This window comes from Epinephelus moara, chromosome 11, assembly GCF_006386435.1.
Source record: "Epinephelus moara isolate mb chromosome 11, YSFRI_EMoa_1.0, whole genome shotgun sequence".
NCBI classification, from domain to species: domain Eukaryota; kingdom Metazoa; phylum Chordata; class Actinopteri; order Perciformes; family Serranidae; genus Epinephelus; species Epinephelus moara.
The window spans coordinates 12,236,449-12,257,502 of NC_065516.1; the positions used below are offsets into that span (position 1 = coordinate 12,236,449).

Consider the following 21,054-nt stretch of genomic DNA (forward strand, 5'->3'; position numbering starts at 1 on the left):
TGTAAATGTGGTAAAAGGTGACGTTAAAAAATTCACAATACTTTTTTAAACATTGTTTGAAGCTAAATGTGGCAAAATGTTGATGTTATTTTCAGCGTGAGCCACTTTACAAACGGCACCCCATAGGAGACCAACATTTCCTGTGTGATACTAAAAGTCAACATTTAGTCATTTTGTCAAATCTGCCATTAGTCCAACACATTCTCACTCCGACCTCGTCCCATGTAGACGTTTGGTCATGGACAAGATACAACGGGAAAGGTACCCTGTGTGCGTTAGTTGTTGACGTTCTGGGATGCCATGTCAAGTTCTACCTGTTACAGGCATTGTCTTCTTTCAAAATGCACTTCTTTTCGTGCAGGAAATTTAACGCTTATATACAGTCTTTTTCAAAATAAACCCACTACGTCAATACAACAAAAGCACATGGTTGTGTTTAGGAAAAACCAGGGTTTGGCTTTATAATCTTACGGGACGCGAAATTCACCACCCCTTCTGCCCACCCTACTCGGACTTTCGTCGCTGTAGCTTTTGTTCTTGTGCCGCCACATTTCCCCCTGACGCCGCCAAGCGCCATTAAACAGCGACTGGCCGGGTATCATACCGACGTTAAAGGACGGATTTTTTCCATCAGTGTCTGACGCTGCAAGTCACTGCCCAAGCGCCGGATTTCGACAACTTTGGAGTGCGACCGGGTTGATTAGTCATATGAATCGTCAGTCACTTGTTAGTCACAAGAATCATTAGTCAGTTGTTATTCATGTGAATCAGCTCACATGACCAATGTCAACCACGATCTTTTCTTAACCCTAGCTAACTAATACGTTTTGTTGCCCAAACTCAAACTCCTGCATCAAGATGCAGTGTAAGCACAAAACTAAGACTGTAGGTAGCGCTTTTTCATTAGTCATTGCACTTTTCTGTAATAATACATAATTTATCTGACAGTTACAACTTAAATTTATACACACAACATAACCATAACAAAAGCGATTTTTCATTAAAATATGTACTTCCCAGTTGGAATCCCAAAGGGAACCCTAATGGATCACACGCCACTGCATATTACACTGTTTTCTTGCACTGTTTTCTATACACAAGTAAATTTGGGGATTGTGTGACAGACAGATGGAACAATCCAAAATATGAATCATGTTCAAATCACGTCAAGAAAACCATCTGTGAGCAAAGCTGTATACGGAGCCTTAAAACATTAATGTCACCAAACAAATATGAACATAAGAAGCATTAACGCAGCAGATTCAATCAGCAGCTGGTTCATCAAGTAGTGGTGGTTTGTGTTTTCTCAGGAATACAACCTGCTTACTGCAGTGTAGGAGAAGATTGACTTAGTTAAAGTCCTTGTACACAAGATGATTTTCCATGAGTGGTCATGCAAGACTCCTGAAATTAATTTGGGCAATTTTCACTCACTGGGGATGGGACGCTTGTGGTGCCTCTTCTCAATTGGTGTAATTTTCAGAGCTGCAGATGAATTCACATCTGCTGGAAGTCGTCATTAAACGCCTTAAGTTTGAGGGAGTTGAGACAGAAGGAGAGAAAGTGACTCTCCAGATTCTGTTATTTAGCCGATGATGCCTGCTGAATTAATTTAACTGAGAAACAGAGGTAAACAGTGCCAGATGTACAAGTGAGAAGTACAGGTGGCAGATATGTTGATGGATCCTTGTAGGCAGATTTAAAAGTTTCAAGTACCAACTTTATTACGTTTTGATGAATAATTTATTGATGCTTTACAGATAGATTAACTTATAAATCACTGGGGAGAGAACGTTTGGACTGGGAGATGTAAAAATCTTTTCCTGCACACTTACTTTGTCTTTTTGCTTTATAGTATCCTGAGGACAATCCCCCCGAAAAAGAAAATGTAGCAACAAACCCACAGCAAACCTTCCCGCCTTCAGAACTATGGAGCATTTTACCATCTTTAAGTTCACTGAGTTCTCACCACCCTCATCAGCGTTGTTTCCAGGCACAGCAGACAGTTGTTACTAGCAAAAAGGCTACCTGCCCTGCACCAAAGGGCAGCTAAACACAGATAGCAACAAGCTGGTGAAGGCAGTTAAACGTTTAGCTGCTTAAAAGCCCGATACTTCCCTCAGGAAACCAAAACAAAGCAAAAAGGTGAATAAAAAAGAACTTACATTCATTTTGTGGACACAAAGGCAACTCCAGACTAGAAAAGTGCACTCATCAGAGGGCAGATCTCTGCAAGGCACTTGCGTAAGTTGATCACGGCCACTCAATATTCTTGTAATTCCAGCAGACAAGCTGCAGCACGTTTCAGCAGTGTCGGAGGAGCTAATAAAGATATGCACCTTGTGGATTTTGATGGAGCTGCAGAGCAGATTGAGTTTTCTTGCTAACAGGCACCTTATGTGAAATATAGATATGAAGTTAAGAGGATGAATGTATTCTTGATAACTTCAACACAGCCAGAAATCTTTGACCCATGTTGCTCATAACTGGACTTTGAATTGTATTAACATTGTCTGCGGGTGACAGCACAACAAAGTAGGAAATAACAACAGATAAATGAATAAAAATGTGAAAAGTCTTTGGCGATCAGACCCCGTAGAGATGGTCCATAGTCGAATAGGGAATCCCCCCGGGGTATAGACGCTAGTGGCGGTAGAGGTGGTCAAGATGAGATGAGAGCAGTGTTGGGGAAGTTACTTTTAAAAAGTAGTGTTTACTCGTTACTTCTTAAAAAAGTAATCCCTTACTTTACTTAGTTACCCTCTGTGAAAAGTAACTTTTTACGTTACTTTTATGGTGCTTGACTTTGGGTAGAACCCCATCTCATTTCCTAAATGTGAAAAAATCCGAGTTTCCCACTGGTATTTACCACTTTGGTGATAAAATAAAGATTAAAGAGTGAGAGTTAATTTGTGTTAACTAGGCTACATGAATTTGTTACATGACAGATTACTACTACTAATAGCCTATTTGCCAGACCTGCTGCATCATTGAATGAGGAAAATATTAATATTCACAGACACTATCTTTGAACAAATAGTGTCATATTCATAAATAAATCATTTTCTGTTCTGTTATTACGTGTGTAACTGGGAGACTGTGTTTGGGTAACAGACTCATACTTTGCAGTAAGCTACAGACCTGCACGAATAAATTAATTCATTTTCTCTTCTGGTATGGTATGGTAAGGTAGGTACTTTATTAACCCCTCGGGGGGAAATTTCAATGTCACAGCAGCAATTTAAAATACACAAAATAGGAGCTGCTGCAACAGGCTGCCGTTCACACAGCGCCAGGAGGGTAGGCAGGTTATGATTGTTCTGTTTTCTGTTAACACAATGCTGCATTTTATTGATGTTTTGGGGGTCGTTTTGATTTCCTTTGAGGTTCCGGGGTCGTATGTTGCCCATGTCTGAGGTCTGACTAGCGAGGTTAACGTTACATTAAACAACACTTACCCAGCCATACAAGTGCAGTTCGCTGTCAGTATATAGTTGGTCGACTTGTTCAGAATCGCCCAGGTCTTGTACATTAGTTAACGTTACTGTTATGTGTCCTTGTCGCTGGCTCGGCAGTACTTCGGCCCGTAGAGCACAAAAACCATCAGATAAATCCCAGTATTCAATATCTTGGACATGACCCAAAGTACAAAATTATACACATCAAGGGATTTATATGCCTTGAGTTTTTCATGCGTATAAACGCTGGGTTTCTCCACAAGATATAAAAAAATGTCCGGCCACTGTAGCTAAGGCCATTTCGTTGGGTCGGTGACCCACTGACCCCACATTAAGTACGGGTCAGGAAACCTCACTCCGTTGCTAATTGTTAGCTTATTACAATAAGCTAACCTGTCTTCGGTTGACAAACCGTTAAAATAATCCGAGGAGGCGTGTGTATCTTCCATATTCCTCATACGATTCTTGATTTTGGCGCTCCTGTCTGTACTGTTGACATGGCAACTGTCACAGTTCCTGCCTAGTGCGCAGCTGAGGCAGACAGGCAGTGTCACCGTCAAATCTGTCCCCGGGAAAAGTAACGTTGTGCCCAACTGACAAAGTAACTACGTTCCATTACCATATTTTCAGTAGTAACGCGTTACACTACTTTTTACCCAATAAAAGTAGTTACGTTACTACACACAACACTGGATGAGAGGAAGATTTAGAGGTGCTGATGATCTGGATGAGCAGAGCAGATTTGAAATTTTGCAGTGGCATCCTGATTGGCAGAGAGAGATCGTGGCAAAGTTAAACTGGATAGCTAGAGGAGTGAACACCCATAGTCGGCTGATTAGAGGGAGAAGTGAGAGTGGGATGGAGAGAAATGTGAAAGGATGAGCGCAGAGACAGTCTTAGGCTGAGCTTCATTTGAATCAGATAAAAAAAAAGAAACCATTAAACATTACGTTGCCTGCATACCTACTTATGGTAGAAACACAAACATCAAGGAAAAATGACCAAATCAACCAAATCAGCAAGTCTACAAAATTTCACTCCTCTTTTGAAATGAACTATATCTTCTAAAATAGTGCCTAACTTTAGTGGATGGTAACATATCAGTTTTAAAATTAATCTGCAGATACTCAAAATGAGATCAAATTTTTAAGGATGTGAGTTTTGAGCTATGACAAAAGCCAAAATGTGGCCTCTAACAGAGGGTAGGGCTTGCTGATTTTGATGAGATGAGTCCCAGAAAACTTTTGACCCCTACTAGTTGGTTAAGAGAAGTGAGAAGTTAGCAGTCAATGACAGTATAAACCAGTTAATAAAACCTTGAGCACACAGTCATACATGTGCACACAAAATATGAGGCTGATTGGTCCAGTAGTTTGCTAGATTAGTTGTAGACAGACAGACACACAGCCAAATGGATGATCCCATCAGGCTTATGCCTGGGGGAGATATTGATTGACAATGGAGAACTGTTTGCTTGTTAGTTTAATCAAGTTTTTCAGGCATTAACTCTTTAACTTTACTGTTTTCTGCTGAGTTCAGTCACATTTTGTTCATTACCTCAAATGAACTGCAGAGCAAAATAAAGAAATTAAATTACAGCCCATATGCAGTTTTGGTGTCACATACCAATGACATTGTGGGAAAGTTGAGACAGGCGTTTGTGATTGTGTTGGTTGATAAAGCCCAATTTGTGCAGAGTTGTCGGCGAGCCGAAGGCAGACAGATAACTGTCCTTATCTCACGTATTAGCTTTTGCAAGTGTTTATTCTTGCTTGGAGCTGCATGTAGCACAGTCAACGCACAACACACAGAGCTGATTTGAATCTTACATTCATAGCTGCTGGTGATCCACTGCAGGTTATTAAGCTATTACCCAAATTACCAAACTGATAACTGAGTCAGCTTCATTAAACAAACATGTTGCCAGAATCTGAAAACAAGAATCGCGCAGATATCCGCTTCAGTTAATGAACTGATAACAGTCCTAATCATTTCCACAGCTTTCTTATGATGATGATGATTTATGATATAATCTCATATTGTGTGAAGATCTTTGGCAGAATTGTTAATTAACCACAATGAATTACAACTCGATGGGAAGACAGACAAGAGAAAATGCTCAAGGTGATCGAGATTGGCATCAGGCAAGAAGTGTGTTTAATTTCTGCCGTCTGCATATTGTTTGTCTGTGTGAGATAGTGTGTGTTTTTGGGTTTTGCGTGTGTGTACCGGTGTCTTTCAGCAGCCTTGGTGTAAGGTTACCTGGGGGGAAGATAATCCCCTGCCAAACCAGCATGCATTTTCCTCACTTGCAGGGCACACACATGGTCATTTTGCAGAATGCGATTTAATCTGTGTGTGTGTGTGTGTGTGTATTTAAACTGTATGTTGAAACCTGAAACACTGCACAATAGAATGACACAGAGGGCAGAGGGGACTTTTTTGCAGGCGGCTTTCACAGTATTTCCTCTCACTGTGAGCTTTATTTGTTTTCATTTGGTATTCAATATCATTTTTTTGCGTTACTAAAAAAACGTGAAGTGTTTTGTTCAGCATGAATGCACATTATGATACAGTTGTGTATCTATTTGCATATTTCCCTCTGAAATATGAGTTGTTTACTTCTTTCATACCATGGATATTACACTAATAGCTCGTATTTGCAAGAGTGATTACATCTGTGTTAGCACTTGTAATATAACAGCAACACTGTTTCCTCTGCTCCATAATAGCTTTTTTATATTGTCTAATCAAAACAGCAAATAAACTGCAGATTATTGAATGTTTTAGAAGTACAAATCCAATAATAGATAGTCAGTTATTTTGTATACATAGTCCAGGTTAGATGAAAGAAGTCCCTGGTTAGAAGTATGGGAACACTTTTTATTTTTCAGTGCAGTTTGCAATGATATGAAGGTAGTAGATTTACCAGTCAACATCAGCCGTAGCCATTGCAGACTAAAATGACGACCAGTGTCTGGCTGATGACACGCCTCCATGGCTCTACCGTCTTATCCAAACATGATCACTTCTGACTCCAAAAAACCAACATGACGATGACCAAAAGGCTGAACTCAAGGCTTTAAAACAGCAGTCCATAAACCAATGGGTGACATCACAGTAGCTACCGCCATGATTATATAGTCTGTGATTGCAAGTGATGCAAACAACACTTTAAAATCTGATTTTGAGCTACCTCAAATTGTGGTTTGGATGTGATTTGCAAATATGTCATTTCATTGGTATTTTGCCTGCCAGATTTTTAAAATCAATTTGGATACAATCTGAAAATGCCAAAAATCAGATTTAGGCTGACATTCAGAATAAGGCCAGTATGCAGACTGAGATACTGTTTCACAACTCTCCACACACACACGGAAATAATATTGCTATGATGACCACCATTGGTCAGGACACAAGTTTTACATTTCTGATAATCTCACTGCTGTTGCAAATGAAACTTTACCTTTTTTCTTTCTTGTTCTCTCTGGTGGGCAGAGTGGGCTCAGCCACTTGTCTCTGCTAAAAGAGAAAGAAACTACTTTGTCTCCCTAACTGTCCTTGTACATAAAAATATTGTGATGTACTTGATGAAGAAACAAAAAGAAAAGATTATGGAGGAAATTTAGTGCCAAGATATGCAGGTTGTCTGCAGTTTGTATGGATATTGAGAAAACTTGTGGGCTTCTTGAAAGGTAGCAGCAAATATCTATACTCTTCCCAATGTTCCAGGGCTGCAGTCTCCGCCTCTGCTCGGTCAGGTTAAGTTGTAGACTTTAAGATTCAGAGTGGATTTTCAGTTCTTGCTTCTGCACAGAAATGTACAAATGTGTCTCCTTTGTCCTTCCCTTCAGTATGATGGACAGTCAGGCTGTAGACTTTCCACCTATTCAGGTCTTTCTCCTGAAGCATAGACTGATTTTCTAATTTGTTTTGTTTGGGACGACTGCGCACAGAGAGTGAATTTAAAATTTGCCCTTGGAACTATTGGAAAACCACACAAAAAAAGTTTTCACTTTGAAGAAACTATATTTGAAAGGAATTTAAACCAACATAATAGCAGTTTCTCTTAAACCCTAAAATAACTTTCCGTATCTCATATTACCAAATTCTTCCTAAGCAAAGCTATTTAGCTGCTGTCTCTAGCTTTACGTTTAGCGTTCAGACATGAGAGTGGACTTCACTTTCATGTTTTTTCACATTTTAGAGCCATGGGTCAGTGTTTCCCCTCTATGCTAGTGCAGTTTGATTAGCAGCAGTGCTATATAAACATCTCCCCATACACTCACTATCTTTACTTTAAGTAGCCAGAGTTGGGAAAAGCAAGGATTATATTTATTCGCCATTGATCTTTATCTATGATATTTGTTCTAAAAAGTTTGAAGGCTGATCAGAAGAGCCGATCAGATGATGTAAAACATGTGAGCTAAAATAGCTTCATCGGTCTGGCAGTTCCGACAAGCTGCATCTCAGACTTAACATCCACTGTCACATTCATGGTTTACTGCTAACCTAATGTCCAGCTCACCTGCCTTTCCCGAGTACAGACACATCATCTCTCTCCTTGCTTGCCACACACACAGCACTTAACACTTTTGTAGAGGCTGCTCCACACTCCGCTGTTTTCTAAAAGTGTTTACATTTAGCTCTGTTTGTAGGATTTAAATCCGTTTTGTCTCTGCGACAAGAAACACAGGGTTGATTAGGGGAGACCGGGAGCAATTGTAACAATCTTTGGTTTTGATGTCATCACTCACAAACCTCTTGAACTATTTGGATACAATTATTATGTAGGGAAGTTGTATCTGTGCTCTACTTGTTAACAGTCATCAGTTGTTTTCACAAGTAATGTTAGTTACAAAAAAGGTTGTTTTCAATCACATGATTCTTATGACGCACAAATATAGATGGAGGGCAGGAAGTGATAAATCCATACACTGGGTGAACTGGATACAGCAGGAAATGATTACATAAAAGAGTTGGATGAACCTGCAGGCAGCAGGTATTGTCAGAAAAATGAAATTGGATGTGAACCTGATCATCGTTAGAAATGATCTCATCCTCCAGACCTCCTTATGTTACAAATGTTAATAACGTCACATGGTGAGCCAATGGTAGAGTCTAGTGGACTGTAAGTATTATGTGTGTGGTTGGGTACATGACTGGAAAGATACTGTCATGTTTTTGGCCAGGTGGGTAAATGAGTGTAACTGTTTGGTTGCAACACCACTGGCCTGGCTTTATCTACTATTTTCTACCTACTAGGTAGAACACTAATGCCTTAGTGTTTACATTTGAAATTAGTTATCCGCTTCTCCAGACTGAAGATTTTTTTCAGTGAGTGTTTTTTTTAAACTTCTCCTCTTTAGGTCCTATTATTTCCGGGACTGAGGGCCTGTCCCAATACCCACACTTCCCCTAGAAATACCCACTTGCACTTGGTTGTGCGCGTTCAGGTTTAGGCTAGTGGTGTCCCAAAACAGAATTGAGGTAGTGGAAGTGGTTTCTAACACTTAGGGCCCGTCCCAATACCCCCCCTTAGCCCTACCCCTTAGCCCTACCCCTACATTTGCGTGTTTTCCCTCGAGGGGTAGGGATGTCCCCAACCCTTACCCCTCGAGGTAGTGGGCAAAGGCTAGGGGTAGGGCCAAGGGCTAAGGGGTAGTGGACAAGGGGTGTATTGGGATTGGGCCTTAAAACCTGCCCTAGATTCCAAGGGAGCCCCGACCCACACTTACAACGAAGTGAAAGATGAAAATTTCCAGAGCACCTTGCGAAGTCAGCAACTTCGGCAAGTTTTGGAAAACAATTTGTTACTGTACGATCAGAATGTAGGCTATACAAACAACAGATGGTTGGACTAGCATAAACTCATCAGAAACTCAACACAGCGTCAAAATATTTAAACAAATCCATTTACCCGAACAAAATCGATCAGAACTAGAAGACGTCGTAGGTGCCTCCTGTTTTCAGCATTTCTTCTCCGTTGATTCATCAGATGGAGAAGAATAAACATAGCACACGCCACAACACAAGCGCTGGAGCCGGCATTTTCATTGCGTTGCTACTATGCGTGACATATGCCTGCACGTTGGCCACGCCGATTTGCATGAAGTGGTGTCCCATTTCTTTGGGAAGGCTCTCTACCCTAATATTTCTCACTTCCCTCATCAAGGGTTATCTCGCAAACGAGGGCACTCAATACCAAGTGGAAGATTTAAGGGAAATGGGACAGGCCCTTAAAGTGGCCCTTGTTTCTTCCCAATCAATCACTTGGACCAGCTGTAAACAGCACGAATCATAGGCATCTGTACAGTGTTGTATTCTTTGCCTCCAGTTGTCTGCCATCCATCTGGACAGCACACGGATGTATGATGTCAAATGCAAAGACCCTATTGATTGTAACATTAGATGTCAATTGTTGCATCTGCCCCCACATGCAGGAGGGATTGTAACAGGACATGGGTTATGGGATGCATTTTATTACATGTAATTCAACCTCCGCAGCTGTGTACAAATGTATGTCTCAAGCCCCCGTCCTGTCAGCTGACGTGCTAAATATCCTGCAGCAAGAAAATAAAACCCATGCGCTTCAGCATCACCACTTCTTATTATCTCTTGGTACCCTGATGTACATCATCACTGACGTCAAACCAGCAAAATGATGGAGTAAGTCCTTGTTCATCTGACAGTATCTGTTAAGTTATTGACCTTATACTGTCACATGTCATGACATATTACAGTTTTTGCGGTATCTTTTGCACTCTGTCATTAGGAATGACTCCAGGCAGAGGCCTGAAATATTCTTTTGACATCCTTCGACAACCTGTCCGGCTGACACAGCACCTGTAGGCAGGATTGAGAGGGTGCATTTTGCTTAGAGTAACACGGAAGTGATGATTTATTTCTGCAAATTGATTAAGACCTTGTGGAAACTTTGGCATGTTCAAGTTGCTCCGTGCTTGGGTAGAACAGTCAGGGCATATTTTGGGTCATACTCTAATGAACTGGCTTCAAGTTTCTTTTCTACTCCAGATAATGTCACAGTTGGTCTTATTATAAAACACACAGACTCCAGTGCAGGTACAGGATGTAGCAGTACAGTAATATTAGTGTCTTGTGCTAAAACTGTTGCAAGCAGAGACTCTGAAAAATCTCTCCATGGTGAGTTCAAGAATGTTCAGACATTTGAGACTTGTGAGATGCCAAGCAGCAGTCCCTTTAATGCCATAAATGATCATATCATTATCATGATGTCCATTTTTATGTGTTTGATAGTGTCATGACACACGTAACACTGGTAAAATGTTTTTTGTTTGGTCCAGGGGATTTAATTACCTATAAACCCTGTGGCTGCAGGTCTTATCTGAAACCTCAGTGAGTTCAGCTTGCATTTGCCACAGTGTCAGGCCGGCCCTGCATCTTTATCTTGTGTTACCAAACGTGCACTGAGCTCAGCGTTTGGTTCATTTCATTTCGGTAAACAAATAAATGCAGACTGAAGCTCCACCAAAAATACTTCAGGGGTGAGGGTTATTATTATTATAGCCTTCTGGAAGTTAGCAACCAATCAAAATGACAAATGACTACCTGTGACCGTGATAACAGACTAAGAATGTTTTCCAGGATTGATGTTTACTTCTTTGTTCTCTGATTTAGGCTTTCTGACAATGTAGCTTGTTGATGGAATAATCAATGGCAGCCTTCTAACAGGATATCAGGATCTATCTATCAGGATATTGGATATAAGAACAACCTTGAATTTATCTCCAGTAAGAATTTTGAGAATGGGGCCTGCTCAAAACTTCACTACCATCCAACAAACATATAGAAACACATTTTTTTCTCTGCTGCTGCCATATTTGGGATTATTGGCATCAGCACGTGCAGTTCAGCTTCACATCCTGATTTATGTCCAAGAAACTTTCAAGCCATCCATTATGTAACACACAACATGCCAAAAAGAATGTTCCGACCTTCTGAGGGCTGTAATGTAATGTTCCACCTGACCTATCCAAACATCTGAATCGCATTTTCAGCATTCAAAATGTTCTATCTTTTACAGCATGTGCTCTTGGCTGTTCTCTATTGAATGAAATATCACACACTGTTGTTGACATAGTATACAATATACTGCAATTAGCTATGTCTTTAATGGATAGCCATTGTCCCCTAAAAGCCACACCTCAAGAAGAAGGACCCCCGGAAGACAGCAGTTGGCCAGTATAAAGGAGTCATGGCTTGATTTAGGATCATTTGCGAATACATGTGTAACCTTACTAGAGGTGGGTGATATGGCCCTAAAATGATATCACAATATTTCAGGATATTATTGCGATAATGCTATTCTTGATAATATGACAAATTAGTAAAAAAAAAAAAGTATTTTATAATCAATTTAAGAAAACAGAATTGCAACAAAATCAGTAATATAGTTTTATACGTTTGCCTCAAATATTCACTAAAAACTAAACAATAATAATGTCTTATTTCTTTAGTTTTTAAACAACAACAGTAACTCAGATTCAGATTCTGTATACAATATTAATAGTACAACAAAATAAAATCTATCACAAACATTTAAACAGCTCTCAAATACAAAAAAATGTACCCTTGGATCTATATATACAAATCAACAGGTGATTTCCTTCTTTTAGCAAAATCCAGAATGGACCTTTATGCTCTGCCATTTTTCCTCTAATGCCACAATAACTATCACATACTATTCACATGTATGTAGTTTTTTGTCGAGCCGTGAGCAGCACATAGGTTTACCAAAGATTTATGTCAAATCACTTAATGACACGACTCCGGTGTGCACACAGCAAGAGAGGAGAGAGGGAGAGACGCTGTGCTGCTGTCAGAGGAGCCGCTGAATGAGTTCCCTCTGAGTGGTAAATCGCTAAAAAAAAGTCTTTCAAGTCCAGGGCTGTTCATAAACATTCAGGACACCACAGTTTATTCCACACTATTGAAGATGCTCCTCTTTTTGGAACCACCGAAAAGTTGGTAATAATTTGCTTTCAGCCATGCTTGTTGTTGCCGTAGGTAACAGTATGACGTCAAGATGTCAAGAGTCAAAGTATCATGATATGAATTTTTCATATCATATTAAGAATTATAACGGTATTATCATGAATGATATGATATGGCACACCCATTAACGTTACACATTGCGAGTCACCTGAATGTGGATGGAATAGGTTGCCATAGGGTTTACTAAGGGTTCTCTGGTGGGACATGAACTTGAACGTTTGAGAAAAAAAATTCCTGCTTAAGCATTTCTTGGCTGGCAGCCGTCATGAATGAAATCATTGGCATGTTGGTGATGTAACTGTGTGTATGGGTGTCTAATTAAACTCTGGACACTGGAATGACCCACTTGCAAAGAAACGCAGCGCAGCAGTGACTTTGACAGCAACCAGCAGTGTATAGGGACAACTAGCATTAGTCTCAAAATTATCTGACATGACATTACAGGTGTCTGCTATAATGAAGTTTACAGTTGCATTTGTCTTAGCTGAAGGACAGGTATGTGGTCCTTGGCCTGTGGACCCTCAGCCTGCCATCTTCCAATCCTCTTACCCATCAACAACTTTATTTGACAGCATATGAAGATATGCACAGATTACTTTTTTAACTGTGTGTGTGACAAGCAGTGTATGGGCACTGTTAATCAGCCTATAGAGGTGCATCTTACTGTCTGAATAATGCACCCTTTAAACAGCAGGAAAATACTGCACCGTTGATTTTAGACTAGGTTTTTGTTGGTCAATGGTGCAATCACTTTCTGCTGCCTAAATGCACCTGAACGCACCTTATTTTAAGGCTTGCACACCCATGGGAACACCAATGGGTGCAAATACTTTTGCTTCTCACACAACAGGGGCTGTCTGTGAATATGACAGCTGCATAAGGAAAATAGCAATGATGAGCGCTGCACTCCAGCTTTGCACCTCTTTGCAGGCCAGTTATGTCTGTTGCTGACGCACACACAGATTCACAGCTTTATACACACTTTGCATGAAAAATAAGTAGTCATGCATAAACAAAAATTGCACATGATATTTAGTGACTTTTCGAGCACCCAGTAGCTACTTCCCTCAGAGGAGAGTTGGCAGCAGTGGCGCCCAGTATGTCTCTTCATGTATTGCAAAGCTTGGCACTGATGCATGAGTCCAAATTATTAACTTAAACAAAACTGCATGGACCCAAACTACAGTCTGAATTTCATTCTTCTTCCCCCCATCATCGGTCTCATCTGGAATTTAGATTTTTCAATTATATTGCACTGTTTTATGAATATTTAAGAGATTCTTAATGCAATATTTATGTTGGCAGGAGAGGAAATGATTGTTTGGGTTTAAATGTCACTTGAGCATTTGAAGCTCCTGGAAATGAAAAATGTAATAGATTCAGTTCTGTTGTTGTTGTTGTCGAGGATTTTTCTGTGGAATGTATTGAGCGATGTATTGATGTATATGTCTCTGCTCTCACTCGGGTGTTCGGTTGTAACAAGCGTCCATTTCAAGCAGAAGAAGACGTTTGCAACTTTTACCTCTCTGGGAGTCTGTGGTATTTTTTTTGAGAATTTCGTTTCAGAGCAGTGTAAGACCCATAAATGTGAACTACTGCTGAGACTGTTTCATAATCCTGGCTGGACTAGTTATAGTAGGGAACAAGATAACAGGAGGAAACAGCAGGAGGGCAGGTGCTTGATGGTTTCCTTTGGGGGTGTTTAATTTACTGCACGACCTAGTGTCCCCTTTCTGTCCAACATGACTGAGGAGCCAGGGGAGGGCCAATCCGCACAGCACAGCAGGGAGACTTCTGACATTGACTTTATTGATAAGTCTTCACAGCAACGTTTTGAAGAGTTGTACAGGCAGTTTGTGTGGGCGACATAGGCTAGGATAGATAGAAGATGCACACTCCTAGAAACAGCAGCAGTTACACTTTACATAGGCTGTGGTTGTAGATAAACTGATGTGAGACAGCCCCAAATATGGCAAATTTTAAATGGGAATGTGCAGATGAAAGAGAGTGGAAAGAGAATTTACCTTCTTTGGAAACATTTGAGGTTTTCTTGTTTGGCTCCTTTACAGTTGGATTATTTTGGGCTGACTTCTATCCCTTGTTTCACCGGAACTAAATCCTGAGCAGCAGCTTTCAAACAAGAAGCTCTTTTTCCTACGTGAAGATTTGACATCTGGAGAGAGAAAGAGAGAAAGCATGTGCCTCACAGGGAGTAAGGACTGGTGTGATGGTAGGAATGTGAGGTGACTGCAGTTTGAAGTCGCTGCACATATTCGAGAGGAGTGACCATGTGGGTCCTGTTGTAGGGGTCGGGATGTGTGGACAGTTAAATCAATCCACAACCAAAAATGATGGGTTGCCAGAACCATCCGGAAACATGAAAAATTACAAAGCAGCAGCCAACAATGTAAGAAGACACAAAAAGGACTAAATTACAGTGAACAAGTTAAAGGAGCTGATGGGATCACATTTCATTGGAGTTGTACCTTGTATATTGGGTGCAACAGATAGACACTAAAAACACCTTGATGCTATGACCTAGATTAAAGCCACTGTGTGAGATTTTGGAAGTCAAGATGCATCACGTTGAGAAGAAAGTCAAAAATAAGTCTATGCATACACCACATTTCATACAAAAACGTGTAGGGTAAGATTAAAACATTTGAAAATGTATTATAATGAAAAGGGAATAAGATAAGAAGATATTATTACTATGACTATATTATTATAATTTAAAAAGTGAATGATAATAACAATAATAATAATAATAATAATACTGTTCCTAAAATAAGAGTTTCACTTGTAAACACACTTTAAACCTAAATAAAATATTTCAAAAACTTCTGGAGGAAGTTGTGATATAATGGGATTGATTTAAGAATCAAGTCAAAATATTTTATAAAATATTCATATTTTGGCAAAAACCTCAATATTGGATGAATAATAACCCTCTATCAGGAATTAGGTAAGAGTAGCCTCTGGTCTTATAGTTAAAATTCTTAAAATCTCATTTTTAGTTTTCCCCCAAGAGTGGTCTTTACGCTGCATCATATGATCCAACTGTAGGATGTGGGCTCTTTTCTGCTGGCGGGTGTTTTTCATGAGAACACCAGCTGGGGAACTGTTTGTTCAGTGTATTGTACATAAACTGGCCCGAGGTGCACAACACACTGACAGAGAAATTTTTAGTCTACATGAATTGTAGTTCAAGCTGCTGGAACAGAAATGTTTTCCTTTTTTTCTTCTTGCTTATATGTATGTTTTAAGATTATTTTTTAGCATTTCTACTTTGTTAGATAAAGACAGAGGAGGCATTGCCTTTCCTGCCTGGCGAGGAGGAGGAGAGAGAGGGGATGACATGCAGCAAAGGGCCTTAGGCTTGACTCAAGGACTCAGTCCCAGTTGCATGTGTTCCACCCATTGAGCCACCAGGGTGCCCTTATGTGTGTTTCGACACCATGCACCAATAAAGTTTTTTTTCTCCTACACAGGTCCGCAGTGTGAGTTCAGTGGTGACCCGCCGCAGAGAGCAGCGGGTGCTGGTGATGGTTGTTACAATGGTGGTGTGCTACCTGGTCTGTTGGCTGCCATACGGAGTGGCAGCTCTGCTTGCGACTTTTGGCCCCCACGGCCTTTTGACACCAGAAGCAAGCATCACACCGTCACTGCTGGCCAAGTTCTCCACTGTCATCAACCCTTTTATCTATATATTCATGAACAGGCAGGTGAGTTGTCACTCTTCTTTTTATTTCATACTTCTTACTGCTCATTTCTTATAATTGCCTTCTCTCTCTGTCTTCCTGCTGGATCTGTATGTGCCTCCTGTCTTACTGTAAAACATTAGTCTCTGTAGTTTTCTTCTAAAACGTTATTATCCCTGCCATGTTTGGTCATGTGTGTGTATCTGTCTGTCTTTACCAGTACTACTGGATCAATCAGCCTAATATTTTGTGTGCAGATTTCTGACTGTTTGCTCAAAGACCTTTCATGGTAGCGATGATTCACATTAGTTGAAAAACCTGTTTTAAACGTCACTGCCCTCATACTTCCCATGCGTCTTTTATGATGGCATAAATACAGTTAATAGATGGCTCTCGAAGGCAGAGTCAAAAGTTTCACACAACAAACGGGGCGACGGTGGAGGAAGTCGAAATATTGTACCTTTAAACAGAAGCAGCATTGTAGACAGCTGTGATCTGTGTGACCATTATATAAATACATCCATGTGGATGGAGAATTATTTTCACTGTATTACCATTTTTTTTCCATCCGCCATTATTTAAACGGCTTCATTGTTTCCTATGGTCGTATCTCATTTGAAATACACTACACTGCCTCCATGATCTCTGGTGGTACTGCTCTGTTTGGTCTGTATCCCTAAGATTTCAGGAAATATGCACAAATACAGATGAAATCTCATCATCTCCGAATCTAACATTGAGCAAACATGTGTTGCAGGCCAAATTTTGGTCTTCACTGTCACTCAGGATTTACATCCTTAGAAAAGTTTGGTATCATTTGATACATTATGATCTACTAAAGTTAGGCACGATTTTAGATGAATAAATCCTCATTTCTAGCAGTGCTAACAGTGCTAACAGTGCTAACAACAGCAACAGTGCTGACAGAGCCAGCTGTTAACTTGGTGCTGTATTAATGCTCTGAACATCTTACACAAAACCTTAAATTTATACAGTTAGGCGAACCCAGGATGCTCTGTTACCATTACACTACTCTATGCATTTTTCCACTACACACTGGACACACAGCCTCCTCTGCACTCACCATTCCCCACCCACATGCCCCCAGACACACTCAGTGGATCTCCACTCTCAGTGTTCTTTTCTAGTTTAAGTATGGAGGAGGACAACATAATGGTGGTTAAGATTTAGGCACCACAAATTAGCCCAAATCTGCTTCAGTCAGTGTGTGTTGTTTTATTAAAAGCAGTCACGTTATGAATAACTCGACACATTTTAGCTTTTCAGGAGGAATTGGGAATGCTGATAAAACATATATGAGTGGGAGAAATTATCCAGAAACGCCAAGCACCATGACTAAACACAAAGTTAAATACTTTCGGCTCAACAGGTGAACACAGAATGTCCAACAGAGAGAGTCAAGTGATGAGAGGAACAACGGGAAGCGCTGTGAGTGGCGCCAAATCATAAAACAAACAAAACACAAACATGCTTCCTAACCCACCAGATCCCCACGGACTCACTACAGCTGGAAACAGCTGAAACAGACAAAATAAAACACACTCTCACAAAGTAAGACTACTGCCCAGTTCCCAAACCAACACGAAGGACCTGAGTTAACAATCACAGGAGTTTACATTATAACAGAGAGAAACAGAGGTGGACTGTTGACAAAAAGGTAGAACGTTCATCCACCTACTTGAGGGTCTGTGGTCTGTCCCTGGCTCCTGCAGCCTACATGTCAAAGAGCCCCAACTTGGTGTGTGTGCATGCTGGTGAATGTTTATCTAATGAGCATGTGGCACCTTGTATGGTAGTGTCAGTCACCACTGTATGAATGTGCAGCTGGGTCTCATAGAAATATGTGAAACACACAAACTCTTAACAATGTGTTATGTAGTGGTGGGTACAAAATGGGTTAAATGTATGTGCTGGCAATACGAAAACGATACCAATGCAAAGTCAAGGATCTTTTATTGTGGTGGTTACATGAAATAAACATAAAGAGTGAGAAAGTCAACAGAGGTCAGGCGGATGGTGGATGGATGGATCAATGAACATGGACTATCAGCCATGTCTATCTGCCATCCAAATTCTTAGTTTGTGGCAGGCTTACCCTAAACCTCACCACACTGTGACCATTTCACAACAGAACTGCAACTGTTTGTAACAGACTTTGCATTGGCATTGTGTTGCCAGAATGTAATTTTATGGCATACTCTGCAGGATTTTTAAACACAATGTAGAAACTTGGCGCCTCCTCAGCGCAACAAAACTGAGAGAGCAGCGGTGGTCAAGCGAGCTAGATCGAATGAAGAGACGGAGTGGCTTCTCGACGGTTTTGTACGTGCATTCACGGATTTTGTGTGAATTCAGCTGAACGAGATGCTTCATCCTGTCCGCTTAGCTTCTCTGCTCTGTGTGTGTGGCTCAATGTCGCCCTCGAACCAAGACACACACAGACCTGTAGCTTTCATCTAGAGAGCAGAGCCGAGACGGAGACAGCGGTATAACCTTGTCGCTGTTGAGTCTCGAGCTGCTATTAGCTGGGGGTTACACACCACTGCCCAAAGGCTGACACCCAGAAATGTCCCGAACAAATCAAAATATAGAAAATAAGGAAACACAGGCAGACCACCACACACCACACCACACACACTGCTAGTAGGTCATTAGCGATGATTGTGAGGAATTACTTTTGTGTGAGTCCAGATATTATTATCTTTTCTTTTTTTTCTTTTCTTTTTTTCGGAAAATCCTGCGTAGTATACCTTAAACACATTTTGTGCCCTCTACCAAGCAATACATTCTTAAGAGGTTGTTTCTGTTTCATGTATTTGTATGAGGCGGCCATGACGTGTGTGTGAATGGGTCAGTGGTGTCTGTGTTGTAATGCGCTTTGAATGTTGCTTAAACTAGAAAACAAGCTGTACAAATGCAGTCTATTTACCGCTCAGATTAAATCACAGCTCCCTCTGGCATTTTCACAAAGTGGCTTTTGTCAGCCTGAATGACGGATCAGACTGACTTCTTGTTTGTGGCTGGAGCCAGTGACAAAAAGGGGAGGGGTCAGACAAAGACAGGTAATACTGGGCCACGGTTGTTATGGGTTGGAGATCTGAAGGTGTTGACCAGGGAAGAGTGGGTGACATGCTGACTGCCCTAATTGAGGAAAAGACTGTAACCACAGGAGAGCACAACAATACACAGAGCTGTTTCCTGGAGCCCATTACACCTGTTTCACCTGGTTCGGGTTGCAGCCGCTGCTCAGCTCAAGTTTACAACTGTCTCGTGAAGTTCACTCACCTTCTGCTTTCTTTAGAGAGCTTGCAGTCTCTTCGAGTCTCCATCCTCCATCGCATCCAAAACTAAACTAGCAAAGCAAAAACTTTTTGATGGATGTCTGTGTCTGCATTGGTAAATCGGAGGGGTTAAAGCAAAAATGTTGCCTTTTAGGATAAATTGATATCAAAAAGTGAAGCTCTACTACCCAGGCCAGTGAAGTTACATGAGCTCCACAGCCATGGGGAGGTGCACGCAGACTTCCTTCTACCAGCTCCTTATTTACACCCTCAGGCAGAAACACACACTCCCACATCCACACAATGAAACACACACTACAAAGCCACACAGATAAAACACAGAGGTGTTAGATTATTGTCACGGTGTCAAAGCCATTACAGCATCTGTGCAGATGCATTTTACCCCCCACCACCACCACCACCTGTGACGTCGTGATACACACACATGACATTCAAGCACAGGGAGGAAAAAAAGAAAGAGGAGGTAATCTGGTTGATGCCACCAGCCGTCCTAATGGACAGCAGAGCAAACTTCAAGGTGCTCTGCGCAGCGTTTAACCTTCAGAAAATCATTACCACAGTCATTAGCAGATTAGTTTTATAACGCTAGACAAACTCGAGCATCACAGAGAGGACAGCTCACGCCTGGCTCCACACTGCCTCAGATGTTTAGACAAACTTTTATCCAGCTGTGAGTAATGGGAAAACGAATGAGTAAAACAGTGCAGTGTGCTGTGAGAACTGGGAGTGTTTAGTTTGAGTTCAGTTTACAGTCCTCTTCTGCACAACTTGCATCATAATTTAATAAGACAAAACTAAGAAAAGAGAAGAAGAAGAAGCAATGATAAATGTTGGAAGGAAAGAAAGAAAGAGAAGAGATTAAGAAAAGTGAAATCAATAGGAAGCAGGTAAAGAGATTAAGGAGGAAAGAAGTGAGGAGGAAAGGAAAGAAGATGTAAAGGAAGAAAGTAGCAACCAGTAAAAAGGGAGGATAGGAGGTATAAAAAAAACCAGAAAGCAAAGTTAGTTGTGACGGGAAGTCAAAGGGACAGGAACAAGATATGTGAGGCAAAATTAGAAGTGAAGAAAAGAGGAGTGATAAGGGGAGTGATAGAAGGAAGGGAGGAAAGAAAGAAAGAAAGGAAGAAAGGAAGGAGAGCATGGAAAAAGAAAAAAATACAGGGAAGAAAGGGAGAGAGAACGAAAGAAAGAAGGGTGAGGAAGGAAGGAATGAAGGGGAGAAAGAATGAAAGAAGGGAAGGGAGGAAAGAAAGAAAGAACAAAAGAAATAACGAAAACAAGAAAGGAAGAGGAGAAAGAAAGAGAGGATGAAAGAGAAGAAAGGGGGAAGGAAGGAGGGGTAAAGAAAGATAAACGACAGAAAAGAAAGACAAAAAGAAAGAAAAAGAAAGGAGGGAGGGAAGGAGTGAAAGAAAAACAGAGAGAGAGAAAGGAAGGATAGATCAAAAGGAAGGAAAGAGAAAGAAAGGGGAGAAAGGAAGAAGAAAAGACAGAGAGGGGAGAAAGGAAGGAAAAAAGAGAGAGGGGAGAAAGAAA

General features: G+C 40.8%; 1 protein-coding gene across 1 annotated transcript in view; it reads left to right on the top strand.

Moving 5' to 3' along the window:
* The window catches only part of tmtopsb (teleost multiple tissue opsin b), a 56,225-nt gene that overhangs the window by 25,950 nt on the left and 9,221 nt on the right, over positions 1–21,054 (top strand). The window contains exon 3 of the mRNA XM_050056626.1: positions 15,986–16,219. Within this exon, the coding sequence (XP_049912583.1) occupies positions 15,986–16,219 (234 nt within the window). The remainder of the gene's footprint in view (positions 1–15,985; positions 16,220–21,054) is intronic.